This window comes from Rhinoderma darwinii, chromosome 8, assembly GCF_050947455.1.
Source record: "Rhinoderma darwinii isolate aRhiDar2 chromosome 8, aRhiDar2.hap1, whole genome shotgun sequence".
NCBI classification, from domain to species: domain Eukaryota; kingdom Metazoa; phylum Chordata; class Amphibia; order Anura; family Rhinodermatidae; genus Rhinoderma; species Rhinoderma darwinii.
In genome coordinates this window covers 7,493,142-7,513,234 of record NC_134694.1, presented here as the reverse complement: position 1 = coordinate 7,513,234, position 20,093 = coordinate 7,493,142, and the positions used below count along the sequence as shown (strand labels likewise).

General features: G+C 39.2%; 1 protein-coding gene across 1 annotated transcript in view; it reads right to left on the bottom strand.

Annotated features, from left to right (window-relative positions):
- Positions 1–2,268: 2,268 nt before the first annotated feature.
- TPRN (taperin) overlaps positions 2,269–20,093 on the bottom strand; it is a 32,907-nt gene continuing 15,082 nt past the window's right edge. Inside the window, exons 2-4 of the mRNA XM_075834843.1 lie at positions 8,533–8,740; positions 5,509–5,618; positions 2,269–4,609 (exon numbers count right to left, since the gene is read on the bottom strand). Coding sequence (XP_075690958.1) covers positions 4,547–4,609; positions 5,509–5,618; positions 8,533–8,740 — 381 coding nt within the window. The 3' untranslated portion in view covers positions 2,269–4,546. The remainder of the gene's footprint in view (positions 4,610–5,508; positions 5,619–8,532; positions 8,741–20,093) is intronic.

The following is a 20,093-nucleotide window of genomic DNA, read 5'->3' as shown; positions in this document are numbered from 1 at the left end:
TATTATAGTAGTTATATTCTTGTACATAGGAGCAGTATTATAGTAGTTATATTCTTGTATATAGGGGCAGTATTATAGTAGTTATATTCTTGTATATAGGGGCAGTATTATAATAGTTATATTCTTGTATATAGGGAGCAGTATTATAGTAGTTATATTCTTGTACATAGGAAGCAGTATTATAGTAGTTATATTCTTGTATATAGGAGGCAGTATTATAGTAGTTATATTCTTGTATACAGGGGCAGTATTATAGTAGTTATATTCTTGTATATAGGGGCAGTATTATAGTGGTTATATTCTTGTACATAGGAGCAGTATTATAGTAGTTATATTCTTGTACATAGGACCAGTATTATAGTAGTTATATTCTTGTACATAGGGAGCAGTATTATAGTAGTTATATTCTTGTACATAGGGGGCAGTATTATAGTAGTTATATTCTTGTACATAGGAGCAGTATTATAGTAGTTATATTCTTGTATATAGGGGGCAGTATTATAGTAGTTATATTCTTGTACATAGGGGGCAGTATTATAGTAGTTATATTCTTGTACATAGGGGCAGTATTACAGTAGTTATATTCTTGTATATAGGGGCAGTATTATAGTAGTTATATTCTTGTACATAGGAGCAGTATTATAGTAGTTATATTCTTTTATATATGAGCAGTATTATAGTAGTTATATTCTTGTATATAGGAGCAGTATTATAGTAGTTATATTCTTGTATATAGGGGGCAGTATTATAGTAATATTCTTGTATATAGGAGCAGTATTATAGTAGTTATATTCTTGAATATAGGGGCAGTATTATAGTAGTTATATTCTTGTATATAGGAGCAGTATTATAGTAGTTATATTCTTGTACATAGGGGGCAGTATTATATTAGTTATAGTCTTGTATATAGCGACAGTATTATAGTAGTTATATTCTTGTATATAGGGGCAGTATTATAGTAGTTATATTCTTGTATATAGGGAGCAGTATTAATTGTATATAGGGGGCAGTATTATAGTAGTTATATTCTTGTATATAGGGGGCAGTATTATAGTAGTTATATTCTTGTATATAGGGGGCAGTATTATAGTAGTTATATTCTTGTATATAGGGGGCAGTATTATAGTAGTTATATTCTTTTATATATGAGTATTATAGTAGTTATATTCTTGTATATAGCGACAGTATTATAGTAGTTATATTCTTGTATATAGGGGCAGTATTATAGTAGCTATATTCTTGTATATAGGGGCAGTATTATAGTAGTTATATTCTTGTATATAGGAGCAGTATTATAGTAGTTATATTCTTGTATATAGGAGGCAGTATTATAGTAGTTATATTCCTGTATATAGGAGCAGTATTATAGTAGTTATATTCTTGTATATAGGGAGCAGTATTATAGTAGTTATATTCTTGTATATAGGGGGCAGTATTATAGTAGTTATATTCTTGTATATAGGGGGCAGTATTATAGTAGTTATATTATTGGATATAGGGGCAGTATTATAGTAGTTATATTCTTGTATATAGGGGCAGTATTAGAGTAGTTATATTCTTGTATATAGGGGGCAGTATTATAGTAGTTATATTCCTGTATATAGAGGCAGTATTATAGTAGTTATATTCTTGTATATAGGGGCAGTATTAGAGTAGTTATATTCTTGTATATAGGGGGCGGTATTATAGTAGTTATATTCTTGTATATAGGGAGCAGTATTATAGTAGTTATATTCTTGTATATAGGGGCAGTATTATAGTAGTTATATTCTTGTATATAGGGGGCAGTATTATAGTAGTTATATTCTTGTATATAGGGGGCAGTATTATAGTAGTTATATTCTTGTATATAGGGGCAGTATTATAGTAGTTATATTCTTGTATATAGGGGGCAGTATTATAGTAGTTATATTCTTGTATATAGGGGCAGTATTATAGTAGTTATATTCTTGTATATAGGGAGCAGTATTATAGTAGTTATATTCTTGTATATAGGAGCAGTATTATAGTAGTTATATTCTTGTATATAGTGGGCAGTATTATAGTAGTTATATTCTTGTATATAGGAGCAGTATTATAGTAGTTATATTCTTGTATATAGGGGGCAGTATTATAGTAGTTATATTCTTGTATATAGGGGGCAGTATTATAGTAGTTATATTCTTGTATATAGGGGGCAGTATTATAGTAGTTATATTCTTGTATATAGGGGGCAGTATTATAGTAGTTATCAATAAAAGAGACAGAGTCATTGTTCATTTTCCTGCAGTGAAAATATTTATTCAATCACCTCTTTCCTTGGATATTCCGTTACATCAGGAAAAATCCTGGGATGAATCTACAATCATTACAAAAAGTAACAATAATAATATTAATAATATCCAGTCGGGAATTAAATCCAACTTTACACAAGAAAACTGGACACGGAGACTTTGGCCACGGTGAGCACAGCTGGCTACGACAGGAACATCTGAAGATTATTATATATTAAATTCTATTCATTACGACTTATAAACTTTACGAAAAATCAAGTGCAAAGACTTTTTGTGACTTTATACATTTCATCTTTTCCAGACGACAGGCCGGACTCACAAAATATACAGAGGAGGAGCTGACTGGACACCGGAGTGCGATGATTGGACAGGACATGGAGGACATGAAGGGGTGACTGGAAGTAAAAGTCTCTGGCAAAGCATGCTGGGACTTCACACCACCACTGGCGCGGCGCTGAGGTTGCATAGTCGGGGATCGGTGGAGTGTGTCACGCGCTTTCTGGTTCCTAGATTTGCATGGGGTCATGGACAAAACCAGAACATATAAACGGACAAAATTATCTAATGCAAATGATGTGGGAGCTCGGAGTAAAACAAGTGCACCAACGAGGTCACAGTATAAAAGGTTAAAGACAATACTTAAAGGGCATGTCCATCCGTGAATAATAAAACCTGCCACCTACATAGAGCAAATAATGGAACGTCCCATTCTGGGTGGCCGGTGTTGTGCAGCCGATCGCTATTGTGAGACATTAAGATCAATATAGTGGTATTTTATCCCCCTCCTCAAAAGTGGACAATCCCTTTAAGCCATCAAATCCTCATCTCATTTCAGACCTGGACACATGACGGGAAGCGAGTGCAAAACACAGAGGACTGTGAGACAAAGGAAACGGGACGCCACGTACGTCACACACCCGGACCTGCCGAAACGACATTTACTACGTTTTTGACCCCGCCCCCTTCCGACTTTACATTATGCAAATGTCCAGGTCTGCGCATAATGATTAGATAGACAGGTGTTACATATGTTCATACCCGGAGCCAACAGTCACACCTGCCGACAGGTCCCTGAGCGGAACGTGACAACTACATAGGACTAATAAAAGGGGCGGAGCCTGACAACTAACGTGACATCTAAACAAACAATCCTGTAGATGGCTGCGTGTGATTTAAAGCATGTACCCCCCCCCCGAACCCCAAAATATCACTTGTGACTATAAGCCCTTGAGTCACCCTCTTCTTTCAGCTGTTTCTTGGTTATATCCGTTTCTGGGAAAGTTGGGTAACAACCAATATGGCCTCCTACACAGCTTTCCCATACCCCTGAATAGCAACGCAGGAGTCGTCTTACTACACAACAAGGCAGATTTGCCGTTCAGGACTCTAGGAATGTTGGGTGACATCCCCGTCAGAGGAGAAGCGTCACCAACTTTTACAGAAGCAAATAACTAGGCAGAATGTAATGAAGTCTCCGTTCCTGTGAGAGCTGGGCCGCAACAATATGGCTGCAGTCGTCACCCAGCTTTCCCAGATCCCTGAACGGCACATTAAATTCGCTTTGCAGGGAGACAGGAGTTGTATCACACTTGAGGGAGTTGCATTGGCGGCCATATTGGTGATCACCCAGCTTTCCCAGTAACAGATATAACTAAGTAACGGCAGAAAGAAGAGGACGATTTAAGGACTTCTAAATATTAAGGATTGATTTTAGGGGTTAATGCTTTTTAAACCTGATTGATAAGTTACCCGCCTATCTGAGTCTTTGAACCCCAAAAAGTTTACAAAAAGAGGAGCAGTCCAGTCCGTTTCAATCAAACACAGCCCTAAGATTCTCTAGCGGTTGTTTAACTACAACTCCCAACGTGCCGCTGTCAGGGAGTTGTAGTTTTGCAATGGTTACAGAGCCGCAGATCAGTTACCGCTGTCTTAAAAGCAAGCGCCACTTCCACACAGAGAACCAAACATCTCGAAGACCCCCAACCCAAGAGGTGCGGGGACATACGATTAATCTCTCGGAAGGCGAGGCTCGTTAATTAATATAATTAACGGAGCTCCCCCCGAAGGCAGCAAAGACGCCGCTACACTTACTATGGCGTATTTCACATATCAGCCAATATTGCGAGTACACAGATTTTTTTTTTTTCTTAAATAGTCAGCGAGCTGGACGTCCGTTTTCAGGATGCTTTGCAGCACAGGCGCTATCGTGGAGGACAGACGTCAGGGCAGTGACCACAGTCCAGATATATCTGACCGTCCTCCATCCGCTGCAGTTAGAAGTAGAGGGCCGGCTCGCTCCGGAAGCCCATATGAGAGTTGCTGTCGGCCGGTGTGAGCTGTGAGAGAGAGGAGAAACAGTTACAGATCTTCAGCTGCGCTTAGAAATGCGGTCCCTATTAAAGTCCCTTTAAAGTACAGTCAAAATGTGAAAACCGTTTCTCATTATCTTACTTCTAGGCTGAGATATGATCACTTGAGGTTACAGGCCCAAAGCCTGAGACTGCACTACTGAGAGATTCTGAAGACAACATAGCCCCTCTGATTTCTGACAGGTGCAGTGTTGTCAGAGATGCAAATACATCAATATCTATATCCGATAACCCTCTTGATTAGTGCAGGTCTGTCTGAGAACACTGCACCAGAAACAAGGAGACATTGTCATCAGAATCCCTCAGTAGTGCAGCCTCAGGCTTTGGGTCTAACTACAAGTGATCATATCTCAGCCTAGGAGCAAGATATTGAGAATCGGTTTTCACATTTTGAACGTGCACTAACGGGACTTCTAGATTATATATATATATATATATATTATACATTCCCGTAGGTCTCTTCAAAAGAGGTTTATGTGGCGGCAGTCTCTCTTTAAGATTAAATTGTACATAATGATAGATTATATTCCTACAACCAAAGGATCTATGAAAACACATGGCCGAAGTGCTGGTGCAATATTAGTCTCCCTCCAGCCCATCAGTAGGTAGTTACACCCAACCACAAGGGGATCTGGGGTAGTCACCCTCTTCTTCCTTGCCCTAGTTGCTAGGAAACAGCCGTTACAGACTTGGCAACCCCCAGAAAATGTATGAAGGGGACAACATATTTTTTATGTTTTTGTTTTAAACGGGAAGTTGAAGGACTGAAGAACCAAAAGAGGGAAGCTTGGTTCTTTTCGCTAGAGTACCCCCTCGAAGATTTTGGGTGGAGTTAGTTTCTAAAAATGAAAAATGTCGAGGCTCACCATGTCCCCGCTCGAGGCACCGATGTCCTGGGTTGTGGAGCCTCCAAGAGACGCCTCGTCCTGCCATTTGCTGTACTCCACTGAGTGTTTAGGGGTGTAATTAGATAGACCTAAAAAAGAAAGAAATTATTACAGGGTATACCGCCACGTCCGATGGTCCAGAAAATCGGATACTCACAAGATCTGAAGCTGGAGACAGAACTCATCTGATAAACGGATAGTCGCAGATTACACGCCGGCTTCATACTAGGGACCGTCTCCTACCCCTTTCATGCAAGTGAAATTTATATTCTTCTCCATGAGAGTCCGATAATCCAGAATAATTGATAATCCGGCACCTATTCAGTCCCATTAAACTCTACTCCTTCTAGCGAATTTTTCTATACTTTTTCATGACGGTCCATAGACTGGGGTTTCAAGGCCAACACGGGAACTGCATTGGGGCTTAACCAAATAAATGCTGGCTAATGACAGCTGGGATCTGATTGGCTGCTATGGGCACTATGACTCCATATGTTTATATACATGAGCCTTGGTGCCTGGAGATGAGCGTTAACACTCTGATCATCCTCGCTGTCCAATCGCGTCACTCACGTGTTACTTATATATTTTAGTAATAATTCCACCCCAAGTCTAGAGAGATAGAGGACCACAAGATATCAGGAGGAGAGCGGCAAATACACAACATAGAGCTCTCAGACACCAACACCTAATAGTTACCATATAGAATTGACCTTCAGAGCTGAAATCTCCCAGCATACCCTACTTGTTTACTGTCTGCACAGACCTTGTTCGGGTGAGAATCATCTATACACCAGGCATCTGATGTAGATAAAACTACCTGCCCCCTAGAGTATAGAAGCTCAGCTGTTAGAGGTGTGTCTGACAACAAGCTTGCTGATGGTTTCCAATAGCAACCAGAAGAATAGTGAGTTCAGCTCTGGAGTATAATACATGATGTAACTCAGGATCAGTACAGGATAAGTAATGTAATGTATGTACACAGTGACTCCACCAGCAGAATAGTGAGTGCAGCTCTGGAGTATAATACAGGATATAACTCAGGATCAGTACAGGATAAGTAATGTAATGTATGTACACAGTGACTCCACCAGCAGAATAGTGAGTACAGCTCTGGAGTATAATACAGGATATAACTCAGGATCAGTACAGGATAAGTAATGTATGTACACAGTGACTCCACCAGCAGAATAGTGAGTTCAGCTCTGGAGTATAATACATGATGTAACTCAGGATCAGTATAGGATAAGTAATGTAATGTATGTACACAGTGACTCCACCAGCAGAATAGTGAGTGCAGCTCTGGAGTATAATACAGGATATAACTCAGGATAAGTAATGTATGTACACAGTGACTCCACCAGCAAAATAGTGAGTACAGCTCTGGAGTATAATATAGAATGTAACTCAGGATCAGTACAGGATAAGTAATGTAATGTATGTACACAGTGACTCCACCAGCAGAATAGTGAGTACAGCTCTGGAGTATAATACAGGATATAACTCAGGATAAGTAATGTATGTACACAGTGATTTCACCAGCAGAATAGTGAGTGCAGCTCCATGGCTAAATGCACACGACCGTAACGTTCACGGATCTGTGTGGGGGCTGCGAGTCTGGGCTTCAAAACCTCAGGATATGTAATTTTACTGTCTGTATTTGCGGATCGTGTGACCTACTCAGGAGGTTGGGACAAACCGGTGACATTTCCAGTCTTCATTTTGTTAGGGATTTGTGAATACTGATGGCAGAGGGAAGTTTTTTTTGCGGACTAATGGACCACGTAATCACCACAGTCATGTGCATTAGGCCCAAGTAATGAATTCATAAAGTTATTCAAGTGTTTATGTAGATTATTTCTATATGTAATCTGCAAAATGCAATCTATGATTCTCTGTTATCAGCCATCTCAGCCTTTGGAGATGCTTATTATAGTGTTAGTCAATAAACCAGCGACAGGAAATCCAGAAAACACCCCGCCTCCGTGACCCCTACTTTCACATATCTGCAGTGCGGAGAACCTCCACATCCATATATACAGGGCTGATATCAGCAGCTCCTCCTACAACACTTCATGTCAATGTTTCTAGAGGTTCTCAATATTGGAGAGATGAGAAAGTCGTGATCAGGGGTTTGCACGTTTTGAAGAAAACACTTCAGTTAGTGTGATGTGGCTGATAACAGGGAGCAATAGATTTAGCTCAACAGCAGGGCAAGTTCAAATAACTTTAGGTTTACTGTCCCTTTAAAAAGGGATTACGGATAATAAAACCGCCTGATATTCTCCGCCACGAGTCACTGCCCTGACAATAATAAATACAAATGAGGGATTAAAGGTTTCCTACACACGGTGATAAACGTGACCCGTCCACAGCGACGCGGCGCAGAAATGCGACCAAACAGCATTGGAACAGAAGAAGCGGTTACATCATGTTTAATAACAGCCGTGGTGATGGAGTGCCCACACCCTGCCAGGAAGCGTGCGCCAGGCACTGTGTGTACTGACACAGCCGATCCCAGAACACTGCACAGGAGCCGGCAAAACTACAACTCCCAGCATGCCCTGACAGCCGCCGGTTGGGAGTTGTAGCTTTGCAACGTCTGGAGTGTGACAGGTTGGAGATCAATACTCCGTGTTATTGAACGATAGGTCTCGAAATCGTATTCTTCTGGAAATTTTCTGTCCTGTTTCTTGGAAAGCGGAGTGACTACCAATATGTCTGCCATGGTGTGTCGAAAGAGCTTTAATCCAGCTTTCCCAGACTCCAGAACGGAAGATCTGCTTAAATGCGCATCCCTTACAGAATCAGTTTAGACACGGTTTTATTCGGTTTCTACTCTAAGAGGCTTTAGTGTCAGCGCCTGCATAGGTAGCTTTGCCCTTCAGGACTCTGGGACAGCTGGGTGACAGGTCATGTAGTGACAGAACAGTAAAGCCAAAACATGTCTAAGATCAAGGCCAAGATCAACAGGTCACAGTAATGGATCATCCCGGCCGTTACCTGAGTTTGCAGAGTTGGCTCGCAGACCGTTGCTGGACGCACCGCCGCTCACAAACTGCGGCCGAGGGAGAAACAGCCCAGAAGGTTTATCATCATCCTCCGAGTCAGAGCCCGACACCTCGTCCTCACCCATCTCATCACCCACAGAGTCCTCAGACGGGTATTCAAACATGGTGTGGATGTTCTGCTCATTAAAGGAGATCTTCATCTGCGGGAAAAAAAAAGTCCAAAATGTCAACATGGCCGACATCTCACCGCACGTAACACCACTATTACAGAACTTATATTCTTATACATAGGGGGCAGTATTATAGTAGTTATATTCTTGTATATAGGGGCAGTATTATAGTAGTTATATTCTTGTATATAGGGGGCAGTATTATAGTAGTTATATTCTTGTATATAGGGGGCAGTATTATAGTAGTTATATTCTTGTATATAGGGGCAGTAATATAGTAGTTATATTCTTGTATATAGGGTGTAGTATTATAGTAGTTATATTCTTGTATATAGGGACAGTATTATAGTAGTTATATTCTTGTATATAGTGGGCAGTATTATAGTAGTTATATTCTTGTATATAGGGGCAGTATTATAGTAGTTATATTCTTGTCTATAGGAGGCAGTATTATAGTAGTTATATTGTTGTATATAGGGGGCAGTATTATAGTAGTTATATTGTTGTATATAGGGGCAGTATTGTAGTAGTTATATTCTTGTATATAGGGGGCAGTATTATAGTAGTTATATTCTTGTATATAGGGGCAGTATTATAGTAGTTATATTCTTGTATATAGGGGCAGTATTATAGTAGTTATATTCTTGTATATAGGGGGCAGTATTATAGTAGTTATATTCTTGTATATAGGGGGCAGTATTATAGTAGTTATATTGTTGTATATAGGGGCAGTATTGTAGTAGTTATATTCTTGTATATAGGGGGCAGTATTATAGTAGTTATATTCTTGTATATAGGGTGCAGTATTATAGTAGTTATATTCTTGTATATAGGGGCAGTATTATAGTAGTTATATTCTTGTATATAGGGGCAGTATTATAGTAGTTATATTCTTGTATACAGGGGGCAGTATTCTAGTAGTTATATTCTTGTATATAGGGGCAGTATTATAGTAGTTATATTCTTGTATACAGGGGGCAGTATTATAGTAGTTATATTCTTGTATATAGGGGCAGTATTATAGTAGTTATATTCTTGTATATAGGAGGCAGTATTATAGTAGTTATATTCTTGTATATAGGAGGCAGTATTATAGTAGTTATATTCTTGTATATAGGGGGCAGTATTATAGTAGTTATATTCTTGTATATAGGGGGCGGTATTATAGTAGTTATATTCTTGTATATAGGGGGCAGTATTATAGTAGTTATATTCTTGTATATAGGGAGCAGTATTATAGTAGTTATATTCTTGTATATAGGGGGCAGTATTATAGTAGTTATATTCTTGTATATAGGGGCAGTATTATAGTAGTTATATTCTTGTATATAGGGGGCAGTATTATAGTAGTTATATTCTTGTATATAGGGGCAGTATTATAGTAGTTATATTCTTGTATATAGGAGCAGTATTATAGTAGTTATATTCTTGTATATAGGGGGCAGTATTATAGTAGTTATATTCTTGTATATAGGGGGCAGTATTATAGTATTATAGAAGTTATATTCTTGTATATAGGAGCAGTATTATAGTAGTTATATTCTTGTATATAGGGGGCAGTATTATAGTAGTTATATTCTTGTATATAGGGGGCAGTATTATAGTAGTTATATTCTTGTATATAGGGGCAGTATTATAGTAGTTATATTCTTGTATATAGGAGCAGTATTATAGTGGTTATATTCTTGTATATAGGAGCAGTATTATAGTAGTTATATTCTTGTATATAGGGGGCAGTATTATAGTAGTTATATTCTTGTATATAGGAGCAGTATTATAGTAGTTATATTCTTGTATATAGGGGCAGTATTATAGTGGTTATATTCTTGTATATAGGGGGCAGTATTATAGTAGTTATATTCTTGTATATAGGGGCAGTATTATAGTAGTTATATTCTTGTATATAGGGGGCAGTATAATAGTAGTTATATTCTTATATATAGAGGGCAGTATTATAGTAGTTATATTCTTGTATATAGGAGGCAGTATTATAGTAGTTATATTCTTGTATATAGGGGGCAGTATTATAGTAGTTATATTCTTGTATATAGGAGCAGTATTATAGTAGTTATATTCTTGTATATAGGGGGCAGTATTATAGTAGTTATATTCTTGTATATAGAGGGCAGTATTATAGTAGTCATATTCTTGTATATAGGGGCAGTATTATAGTAGTTATATTCTTGTATATAGGAGGCAGTATTATAGTAGTTATATTCTTGTATATAGGGGGCAGTATTATAGTAGTTATATTCTTGTATATAGGAGCAGTATTATAGTAGTTATATTCTTGTATATAGGAGCAGTATTATAGTAGTTATATTCTTGTATATAGGGGCAGTATTATAGTAGTTATATTCTTGTATATAGGGGGCAGTATTATAGTAGTTATATTCTTGTATATAGGGGCAGTATTATAGTAGTTATATTCTTGTATATAGGGGCAGTATTATAGTAGTATATTCTTGTATATAGGGGGCAGTATTATAGTAGTATATTCTTGTATATAGGGGGCAGTATTATAGTAGTTATATTCTTGTATATAGGGAGCAGTATTATAGTAGTATATTCTTGTATATAGGGGGCAGTATTATAGTAGTTATATTCTTGTACATAGGGGCAGTATTATAGTAGTTATATTCTTGTATATAGGGGGCAGTATTATAGTAGTTATATTCTTGTATATAGGGGGCAGTATTATAGTAGTTATATTCTTATATATAGAGGGCAGTATTATAGTAGTTATATTCTTGTATATAGGAGCAGTATTATATTAGCTATATTCTTGTATATAGGAGCAGTATTATATTAGCTATATTCTTGTATATAGGAGCAGTATTATATTAGCTATATTCTTGTATATAGGAGCAGTATTACAGTAGTTATATTCTTGTATATAGAGGGCAGTATTATAGTAGTTATATTCTTGTATATAGGGGCAGTATTATAGTAGTTATATTCTTGTATATAGGAGCAGTATTATAGTGGTTATATTCTTGTATATAGGAGCAGTATTATAGTAGTTATATTCTTGTATATAGGGGGCAGTATTATAGTAGTTATATTCTTGTATATAGGGGGCAGTATTATAGTAGTTATATTCTTGTATATAGGAGCAGTATTATAGTAGTTATATTCTTGTATATAGGGGGCAGTATTATAGTAGTTATATTCTTGTATATAGAGGGCAGTATTATAGTAGTCATATTCTTGTATATAGGGGCAGTATTATAGTAGTTATATTCTTGTATATAGGAGGCAGTATTATAGTAGTTATATTCTTGTATATAGGGGGCAGTATTATAGTAGTTATATTCTTGTATATAGGAGCAGTATTATAGTAGTTATATTCTTGTATATAGGAGCAGTATTATAGTAGTTATATTCTTGTATATAGGGGCAGTATTATAGTAGTTATATTCTTGTATATAGGGGGCAGTATTATAGTAGTTATATTCTTGTATATAGGGGCAGTATTATAGTAGTTATATTCTTGTATATAGGGGCAGTATTATAGTAGTATATTCTTGTATATAGGGGGCAGTATTATAGTAGTATATTCTTGTATATAGGGGGCAGTATTATAGTAGTTATATTCTTGTATATAGGGAGCAGTATTATAGTAGTATATTCTTGTATATAGGGGGCAGTATTATAGTAGTTATATTCTTATATATAGAGGGCAGTATTATAGTAGTTATATTCTTGTATATAGGAGCAGTATTATATTAGCTATATTCTTGTATATAGGAGCAGTATTATATTAGCTATATTCTTGTATATAGGAGCAGTATTACAGTAGTTATATTCTTGTATATAGGAGCAGTATTACAGTAGTTATATTCTTGTATATAGAGGGCAGTATTACAGTAGTTATATTCTTGTATATAGGGGCAGTGTTATAGTAGTTATATTCTTGTATATAGGGGGCAGTATTATAGTAGTTATATTCTTGTATATAGAGGTAGTATTATAGTAGTTATATTCTTGTATATAGGGGCAGTATTATAGTAGTTATATTCTTGTATATAGGAGCAGTATTATAGTAGTTATATTCTTGTATATAGGGGGCAGTATTATAGTAGTTATATTCTTGTATATAGGGAGCAGTATTATAGTAGTTATATTCTTGTATATAGGAGGCAGTATTATAGTAGTTATATTCTTGTATATAGGGGGCAGTATTATAGTAGTTATATTCTTGTATATAGGGAGCAGTATTATAGTAGTTATATTCTTGTATATAGGAGGCAGTATTATAGTAGTTATATTCTTGTATATAGGAGCAGTATTATAGTAGTTATATTCTTATATATAGGAGGCAGTATTATAGTAGTTATATTCTTGTATATGGGGGGCAGTATTATAGTAGTTATATTCTTGTATATAGGAGCAGTATTATAGTAGGTATATTCTTGTATATAGGGGCAGTATTATAGTAGTTATATTCTTGTATATAGGAGGCAGTATTATAGTAGGTATATTCTTGTATATAGGGGGCAGTATTATAGTAGTTATATTCTTGTATATAGGGGGCAGTATTATAGTAGGTATATTCTTGTATATAGGGGGCAGTATTATAGTAGTTATATTCTTGTATATAGGAGCAGTATTATAGTAGTTATATTCTTGTATATAGGGGGCAGTATTATAGTAGTTATATTCTTGTATATAGGGGCAGTATTATAGTAGTTCTATTCTTGTATATAGGGGGCAGTATTATAGTAGTTATATTCTTGTATATAGGGGGCAGTATTATAGTAGTTATATTCTTGTATATAGGGGCAGTATTATAGCAGTTATATTCTTGTATATAGGGGCAGTATTATAGTAGTTCTATTCTTGTATATAGGGGGCAGTATTATAGTAGTTATATTCTTGTATATAGGAGCAGTATTATAGTAGTTATAGTCTTGTATATAGGGGCAGTATTATAGTAGTTATATTCTTGTATATAGGAGCAGTATTATAGTAGTTATATTCTTGTATATAGGGGGCAGTATTATAGTAGTTATATTCTTGTATATAGGAGCAGTATTATAGTAGTTATAGTCTTGTATATAGTGGCAGTATTATAGTAGTTATATTCTTGTATATAGGAGCAGTATTATAGTAGTTATATTCTTGTATATAGGGGCAGTATTATAGTAGTTATATTCTTGTATATAGGAGCAGTATTATAGTAGTTATATTCTTGTATATAGGAGCAGTATTATAGTAGTTATATTCTCGTATATAGGGGGCAGTATTACAGTAATTAAAAATGCAGCAATATGAGGCCACTCCGCAGTCTGTCAGGGAATGTCGTGAGTTCTAGTGTCACCAATGCTGTACCTATATCTTGTAATGTATAGTATGATAGTATGATATATATATATATGCCACTATTGAGTATCCCAGCCACCACGGTCTATACTAATAATCACAGCCGGCTTCAGTGACTACGTCTATCTCGGGTGCGGGTTGTTCCTGGTACTGTACACAGCAGATAATCTACAGACCAGGTTCCTTTTCTTTGCACAGTGTGTTTTATCAGGCGTCCGCAGGGCCCTTGTAAAGAAAGCCGGACCGTGATTTAAAAGCCTAGGATGTGGGGGAGGGGACATTGAGCCTCGATCACATATGAAGGACATGGAATACTACAATGAATATAACTTACTACTGAAACTACTAGAAGAGTTTGTCATGTTTTGGCTGCAATTAAATAGATTTATCCTGTTGCCTAAGAAGAGGCAGGAAGCAGATGACAGCTCTGCAGAGCATTGCTCCTGTGGGACTGGTGTCGTTACTGACTGGTCTGCAGAAGAGTAACGGGTGTCTATTTCAACAGTGTTACCTTGTGCTGTAACATAACAGCAGCTACCCCTTTAAGAAGGCTTTCATAACCAATGAGAATTGAGGAAATAAGAAGGTGGCCAAACTTGATAGAATTATGCAAACGATATCAAGAGCCAATCCCCAGGCACCTCCCTAACTGGGGATCATTTGTGCTTCTACACAGCAGCCGATATGAACAATAAACCGCAGTGTAAAGCATGGGGGGAAACAAATCTGAGCATCTAATGAAACAGGAGATGGATTTCAGAATACCTCAGGAGGTATTTTAGGTCTAACATATCTTGCTTATTATTCTGAACATAATTTTATAGCGGTCGGAGTCCTGGTTTTCTGATACGGAGCTCCAAATCCCCTACGTATACATAGATGTAAATGATAAAATCTTGGGCTGCCTGCAGCCACCACTAGGGGGAGTTCAGTAACTTATATACTTTATAGCTCAATAATAACAAAACCGTATGTAATTAGCTCCCCCTAGTGGTGGCTGCTGGCACCAAAATTTTTAGCTTTTACCTTTATTTTTAATGTAGGGGATTTGGAGCAAAAAATAAATAAAAAATTGGCGAAGAATTTTGGATCTATATGTGATTCTAATCTTAATCACCAAGACAAAATCGGCACATCCCAGAATCCTTTGCATTACGGAAATAAAAAAAATAAAATAAAAAAATCGGGTCACCCAATGTCACTAATAATCTGCGGTCGCGTCAGGATATTTCAGCCTCTGGCCGCAGATTACTTCTGACTTCCAACCTCCATTAATAGACGCAATTACCGCTTTATCTGCAAATAGCCGCGGATTAGTGGATTATAATGGGCACTGTGAGCTCTTAGGGATTGGACATAATTTAAGAACTATTTCTAGGGCACTGCTCTGTAAATCTGTATCTAAAGCCTTTGCTCTCCGTTATCAGTTTCCTCCCTCCGCTCCAAGATTCGGAATAAAAGCAGTGAAACATGGGACAATAATCAAGGAGGTTTCCCAATATAAGTGATACATTGTTGCAACATGAAAGCCAACTTTTCACTGCAGCGGCCCCGTTCTCTAGCAACCAAAAAGAGTTACACAATAAAATAATAAACAGGCTTAAATTAAAGTGATCACACCCAGCCCCTGCCCAACCCAGAGCGGAGAAAGCACGATGAGACTACTGCATAATGAAGTGAGTGGGTGTAATATCACAAAACACGCAACAGCTATATACAATCACAGGCCCTTAGCTGCTGTACAGAGATGCGCCTTAAAGGGGTAGTAGGTGATGACTTTTGGAAATAGGCTATGCAAATGGATTATTTTCAGCAGTAAGAATCACTTTACAGCATCTCATCAGATTTTTAAGTTATAATATGGATCTGAAATAAAGTGGTGGCGCTGTTGCATTAGAGTCTTTGCAAAACAGACAGTGGTGGGAAGTGGTACTGCAAGTAAAAATGGAAACGTAGATCGAGATTTTAAAAAGGTGAATTTCTATTGTCCGCAATAGCAAACAAAGTTTTACAGGATACTCTGACCCAAGAATAGAACAAAAACAGACAATTCAGAAGTGTTTTGTCCGCTCATTGTTCTAAGTTTAGTTGCACACCTGTGTGACCTTTACCTACAAAGCGACAGAAATGCAGCTTTTGTCCACCGCCACGCCTGTTTCAAGCGCTGTGCAGTAAGTATACAGGACGGTCACTGACCCTACACATCCCAGACATCACTACATACATGAAAACATTGTTTAAAAGGGCAGGGACACAAGAAACACGGGCTGCTGTGTAAACGGCGCTCCTAGGGGACTTGGCAGTGGCCGGTGCCCTCATCACCACATCCGTGACATGGGTACAAAAATGTAAGTGGTTGTAAAGGATTATAAAACATGGAAGACCTTAGTGACTTTACGCGAGACAATGTCATAGGATGGCACTTTTGCCACAAGTCAGTTGGTGAAATTTGTGATTTGCCCCAGTCACCTGTAAGTGCTATTATCTGCTATATCTCTCCCGGTCACCTGTAAGTGCTATTATCTGCTAGATCTCTCCCGGTCACCTGTAAGTGCTATTATCTGCTAGATCTCTCCCGGTCACCTGTAAGTGCTATTATCTGCTAGATCTCTCCCGGTCACCTGTAAGTGCTATTATCTGCTAGATCTCTCCCGGTCACCTGTAAGTGCTATTATTATCTGCTAGATCTCTCCCGGTCACCTGTAAGTGCTATTATTATCTGCTAGATCTCTCCCGGTCACCTGTAAGTGCTATTATCTGCTAGATCTCTCCCGGTCACCTGTAAGTGCTATTATTATCTGCTAGATCTCTCCCGGTCACCTGTAAGTGCTATTATTATCTGCTAGATCTCTCCCGGTCACCTGTAAGTGCTATTATTATCTGCTAGATCTCTCCCGGTCACCTGTAACTGCTATTGTTATCGGCTAGATCTGCCCGGTCACCTGTGTTAGTGCCATTATCTGCTAGATCTGCCCGGTCACCATGTTAGTGCCATTATCTGCTAGATCTGTCCCCAGTCACCTGTAAGTGCTATTATTGTGAAGTAGAAGCGTCTAGGAGTATCAACAGCTCAGTCACAAAGCATTAGACCACGCAAACTTAGAGCGGGACGGCCTTGTGCTGAAGAGCGTGGCATGTAAAAATGGCCTACCCCCCGTTATATCATTTACTACAGAGATCCCAGGGACATCAGCACCAAAACGGCAAACTCTCAAGGCATGCCTAGACGTTGTGATCTCCCACCGCCCCCGCAACGTGCAATTTCCATGTTTGAACAGCCAAATAGTTCGCAATTTTGTAGCTGGGCACAAATTTTCTCCATTTTTGGGGTGGCCAATCAACTACTGACTTTTAGACAACAACGACCTATAACGACGGTTGCTCATGACAATCGTTGTCGCTATGGTAACAACCATCGGTCATGATCTCATCTGTTGGAATATTTGTCGGACATGATTCAATACGTAACCATTCTGGTCGCAACCATCGTGGCGTTTACAGTATTGGGTCCATCCCTGACCCACACAAAGCCCATGGCAGAAGTTGGCACGCGGTCGCTGGTACTTTTTCCCCTGGTCTCCTGATTGTTTACTACAGGAATTGCTCTGAAATCCCAGTTTCCTCCGGCTTGAACTCTGCCTCGCGGCTCCACCTTCAACAAACTTTCCAGTGGAGAGAACGCACAGGATTTGCGGCTCGCGGGCCCACCATGTCCCACCCACAAGGCAGAGATTAACAACCACTGGCGTTACTGCGGCCTGGCAGAGAGCGGGGCTGATCATTAGCCTAAATTAAGACCCACTGGGTCCTAATCTGTTCATCCTGTTCTTCCCGGTTCACGAACGTAACGCCAGAGCGCATGGCAGATTTACATGTTATGGGGGACCGGTATGGGCGCTGTAATGGCTGCCGCCAGTAGTGGTCACCCAGTATCTGTATAGGAGGCCAGGATAACCCGCTGGATCGGTATGTAATGCAATTTTTTTATTTTTACAAGAAAATGCGCGGTGGCGATGCGGGTTCCCGGGATTATTTTGCTGATTGTTTCGTACACACAAGAGCAGAACTTTCCAATCACAACTTCCTCAAAAGCGGCGATTATTCATCACCCCGCGTGACAAATACAATGCCGCCATAGTAACGACAGCCGCAGCCATAACCACAAGAACAGCGGTGACACATCGTAAAACACAAAAGGGATTAGTGTAAAACCCTGTACGATCATGTAGGGGAGACGGCAATAAATCCTGCTGCACGTAACGTGGAGCACCGCGCCTCATCTCCGGTAAACGCCCAATCAGGAGGTCCCAAGCTGCCGACCCCTTCGTTTTTAAGAGTGCGAGATCCCTTTAAGAGCCTGAAAAGTGAGCCCATTCCCTCAGGCAGAAGACTGGGACTTGTAGGAAGACTCCGCTCCTCCTCATTCCCACTTCCCCCATCATATGATGGATTGTCCAAATTGGTCTGTCCCTTTAAGGGAAATCGGTCATCAGGATATCTTCTTTTCCTTAGTCTAACGCCCTATCAAAGCTGAACAAATGGGCACGATTGCGCCTCTAAGTGGTTCCTCGACGGGTCAATAAGAAGGCCAGAAGCAGTGAAGCTCCGCCCTCCTGACTCAATAGCACTTTCTGTTAGTGTTGCAAAAAAAATGTGTCATGTGACCTGTCAAGGCTCTGCTGAATGGGTACAAGGACTCTTACAGGGGGAGGGGTCATGGGCCAGCACGCGTTGTCCTCATTTAAAGGGTTCCCTAGAAGAATAAATTTTTATTGACCACGTGACCGGAGCGCCGCCCCCCGCCATGTCTGGTGTGGCAAGGATTATTATCTGTACTGAAGGGGCGCACCTCTAAAGTAAACCTCCGCGGGGAGCGGCTCCCTCCGCCACAAGTAAATCTGGATCAACATCTTAAACAAACTTTTTAGGAACTTTTGTGAAGTAAGAAACACCAAGGATTCTAAGCTGACAACAGAGAACAACGACGGAGATACGACGATGCTGGTAATACAGCGCCCACAAGGGTTGCCACCCTAGTCAGTGCACAGTAGTATGGAAGAGGGGTATGGATCACTGCAGGACTCGAATTTGCCATTCAGGAGATTGGGAAAGTTGGGTGATACAGTTTGAAAGAAGTCACTAGACAGACGTCTAACACGTTTCCGGGAAAGCTGGATGACAACCAATCTGGCCACTATTACTGCTCCTGCAGTCAAGATACTGCTGCTAAGTTTTCACAGGAGTTGTGATCCAGCTTTCCTAGAGCCCCGAAAGTCACATTTGAAGTACCACATATCTGCAATTCAGGAGTGTGAGAAAGTCGGGTTACACAGTTGAATAGGAAAGCTGGGTGACAACCTATATATAATTTAGACTCCTCATTGTGCAGTCACCCAGCTTTTCCAGAGTCCAGAATGGCAAATCGGCTAGTTATACAGAAGCAGCTCCATCAGTGCATAGCTAGGCCTGGTACATTCATGGAGTCTCACCCAGCTTTCCGGGAGGGATATTTCTTTTTCAGCTGTGTTGATCATACACCGGGGGTGGGGTACGCAGCGCCCGGCATACCATGTAGTGACGTACAGCCAGGTGCGGGCAGTGACGTCCCAGATCCCTGTGAATGGCAGGAGGCTTAGTGTTATATATACAGGTGACGCATCACAGCACAATGTCACGAGGAGGGTGACGGAGACCGAACCCTAAATCCATCTCCACTTACTGTGCCATTTAAATGCCATCTATAGTTCTCTGTTATCAGCCATTAGAGGTTAGAACTATAGGGGAGAGAAGACCCCGGCCCCATGATCACTACTCATATCCAGAGACCCTCACGTGACAATTATCTACAGGAGACGCAGATCAGTAGGGGCTTCTAACAATGCAGAACTGGATCACACATGATAGGATTAGATACACTGGCTCAGTACATAGTATCACACATGATCGGCTTAGATACACAGCTCAGCAGAAAGTATCACACGATAGGATTAGATACACCCACTCAGGATACAGTATAACACACGATGGGCTTAGATACACGGCTCCGCATCACATGATG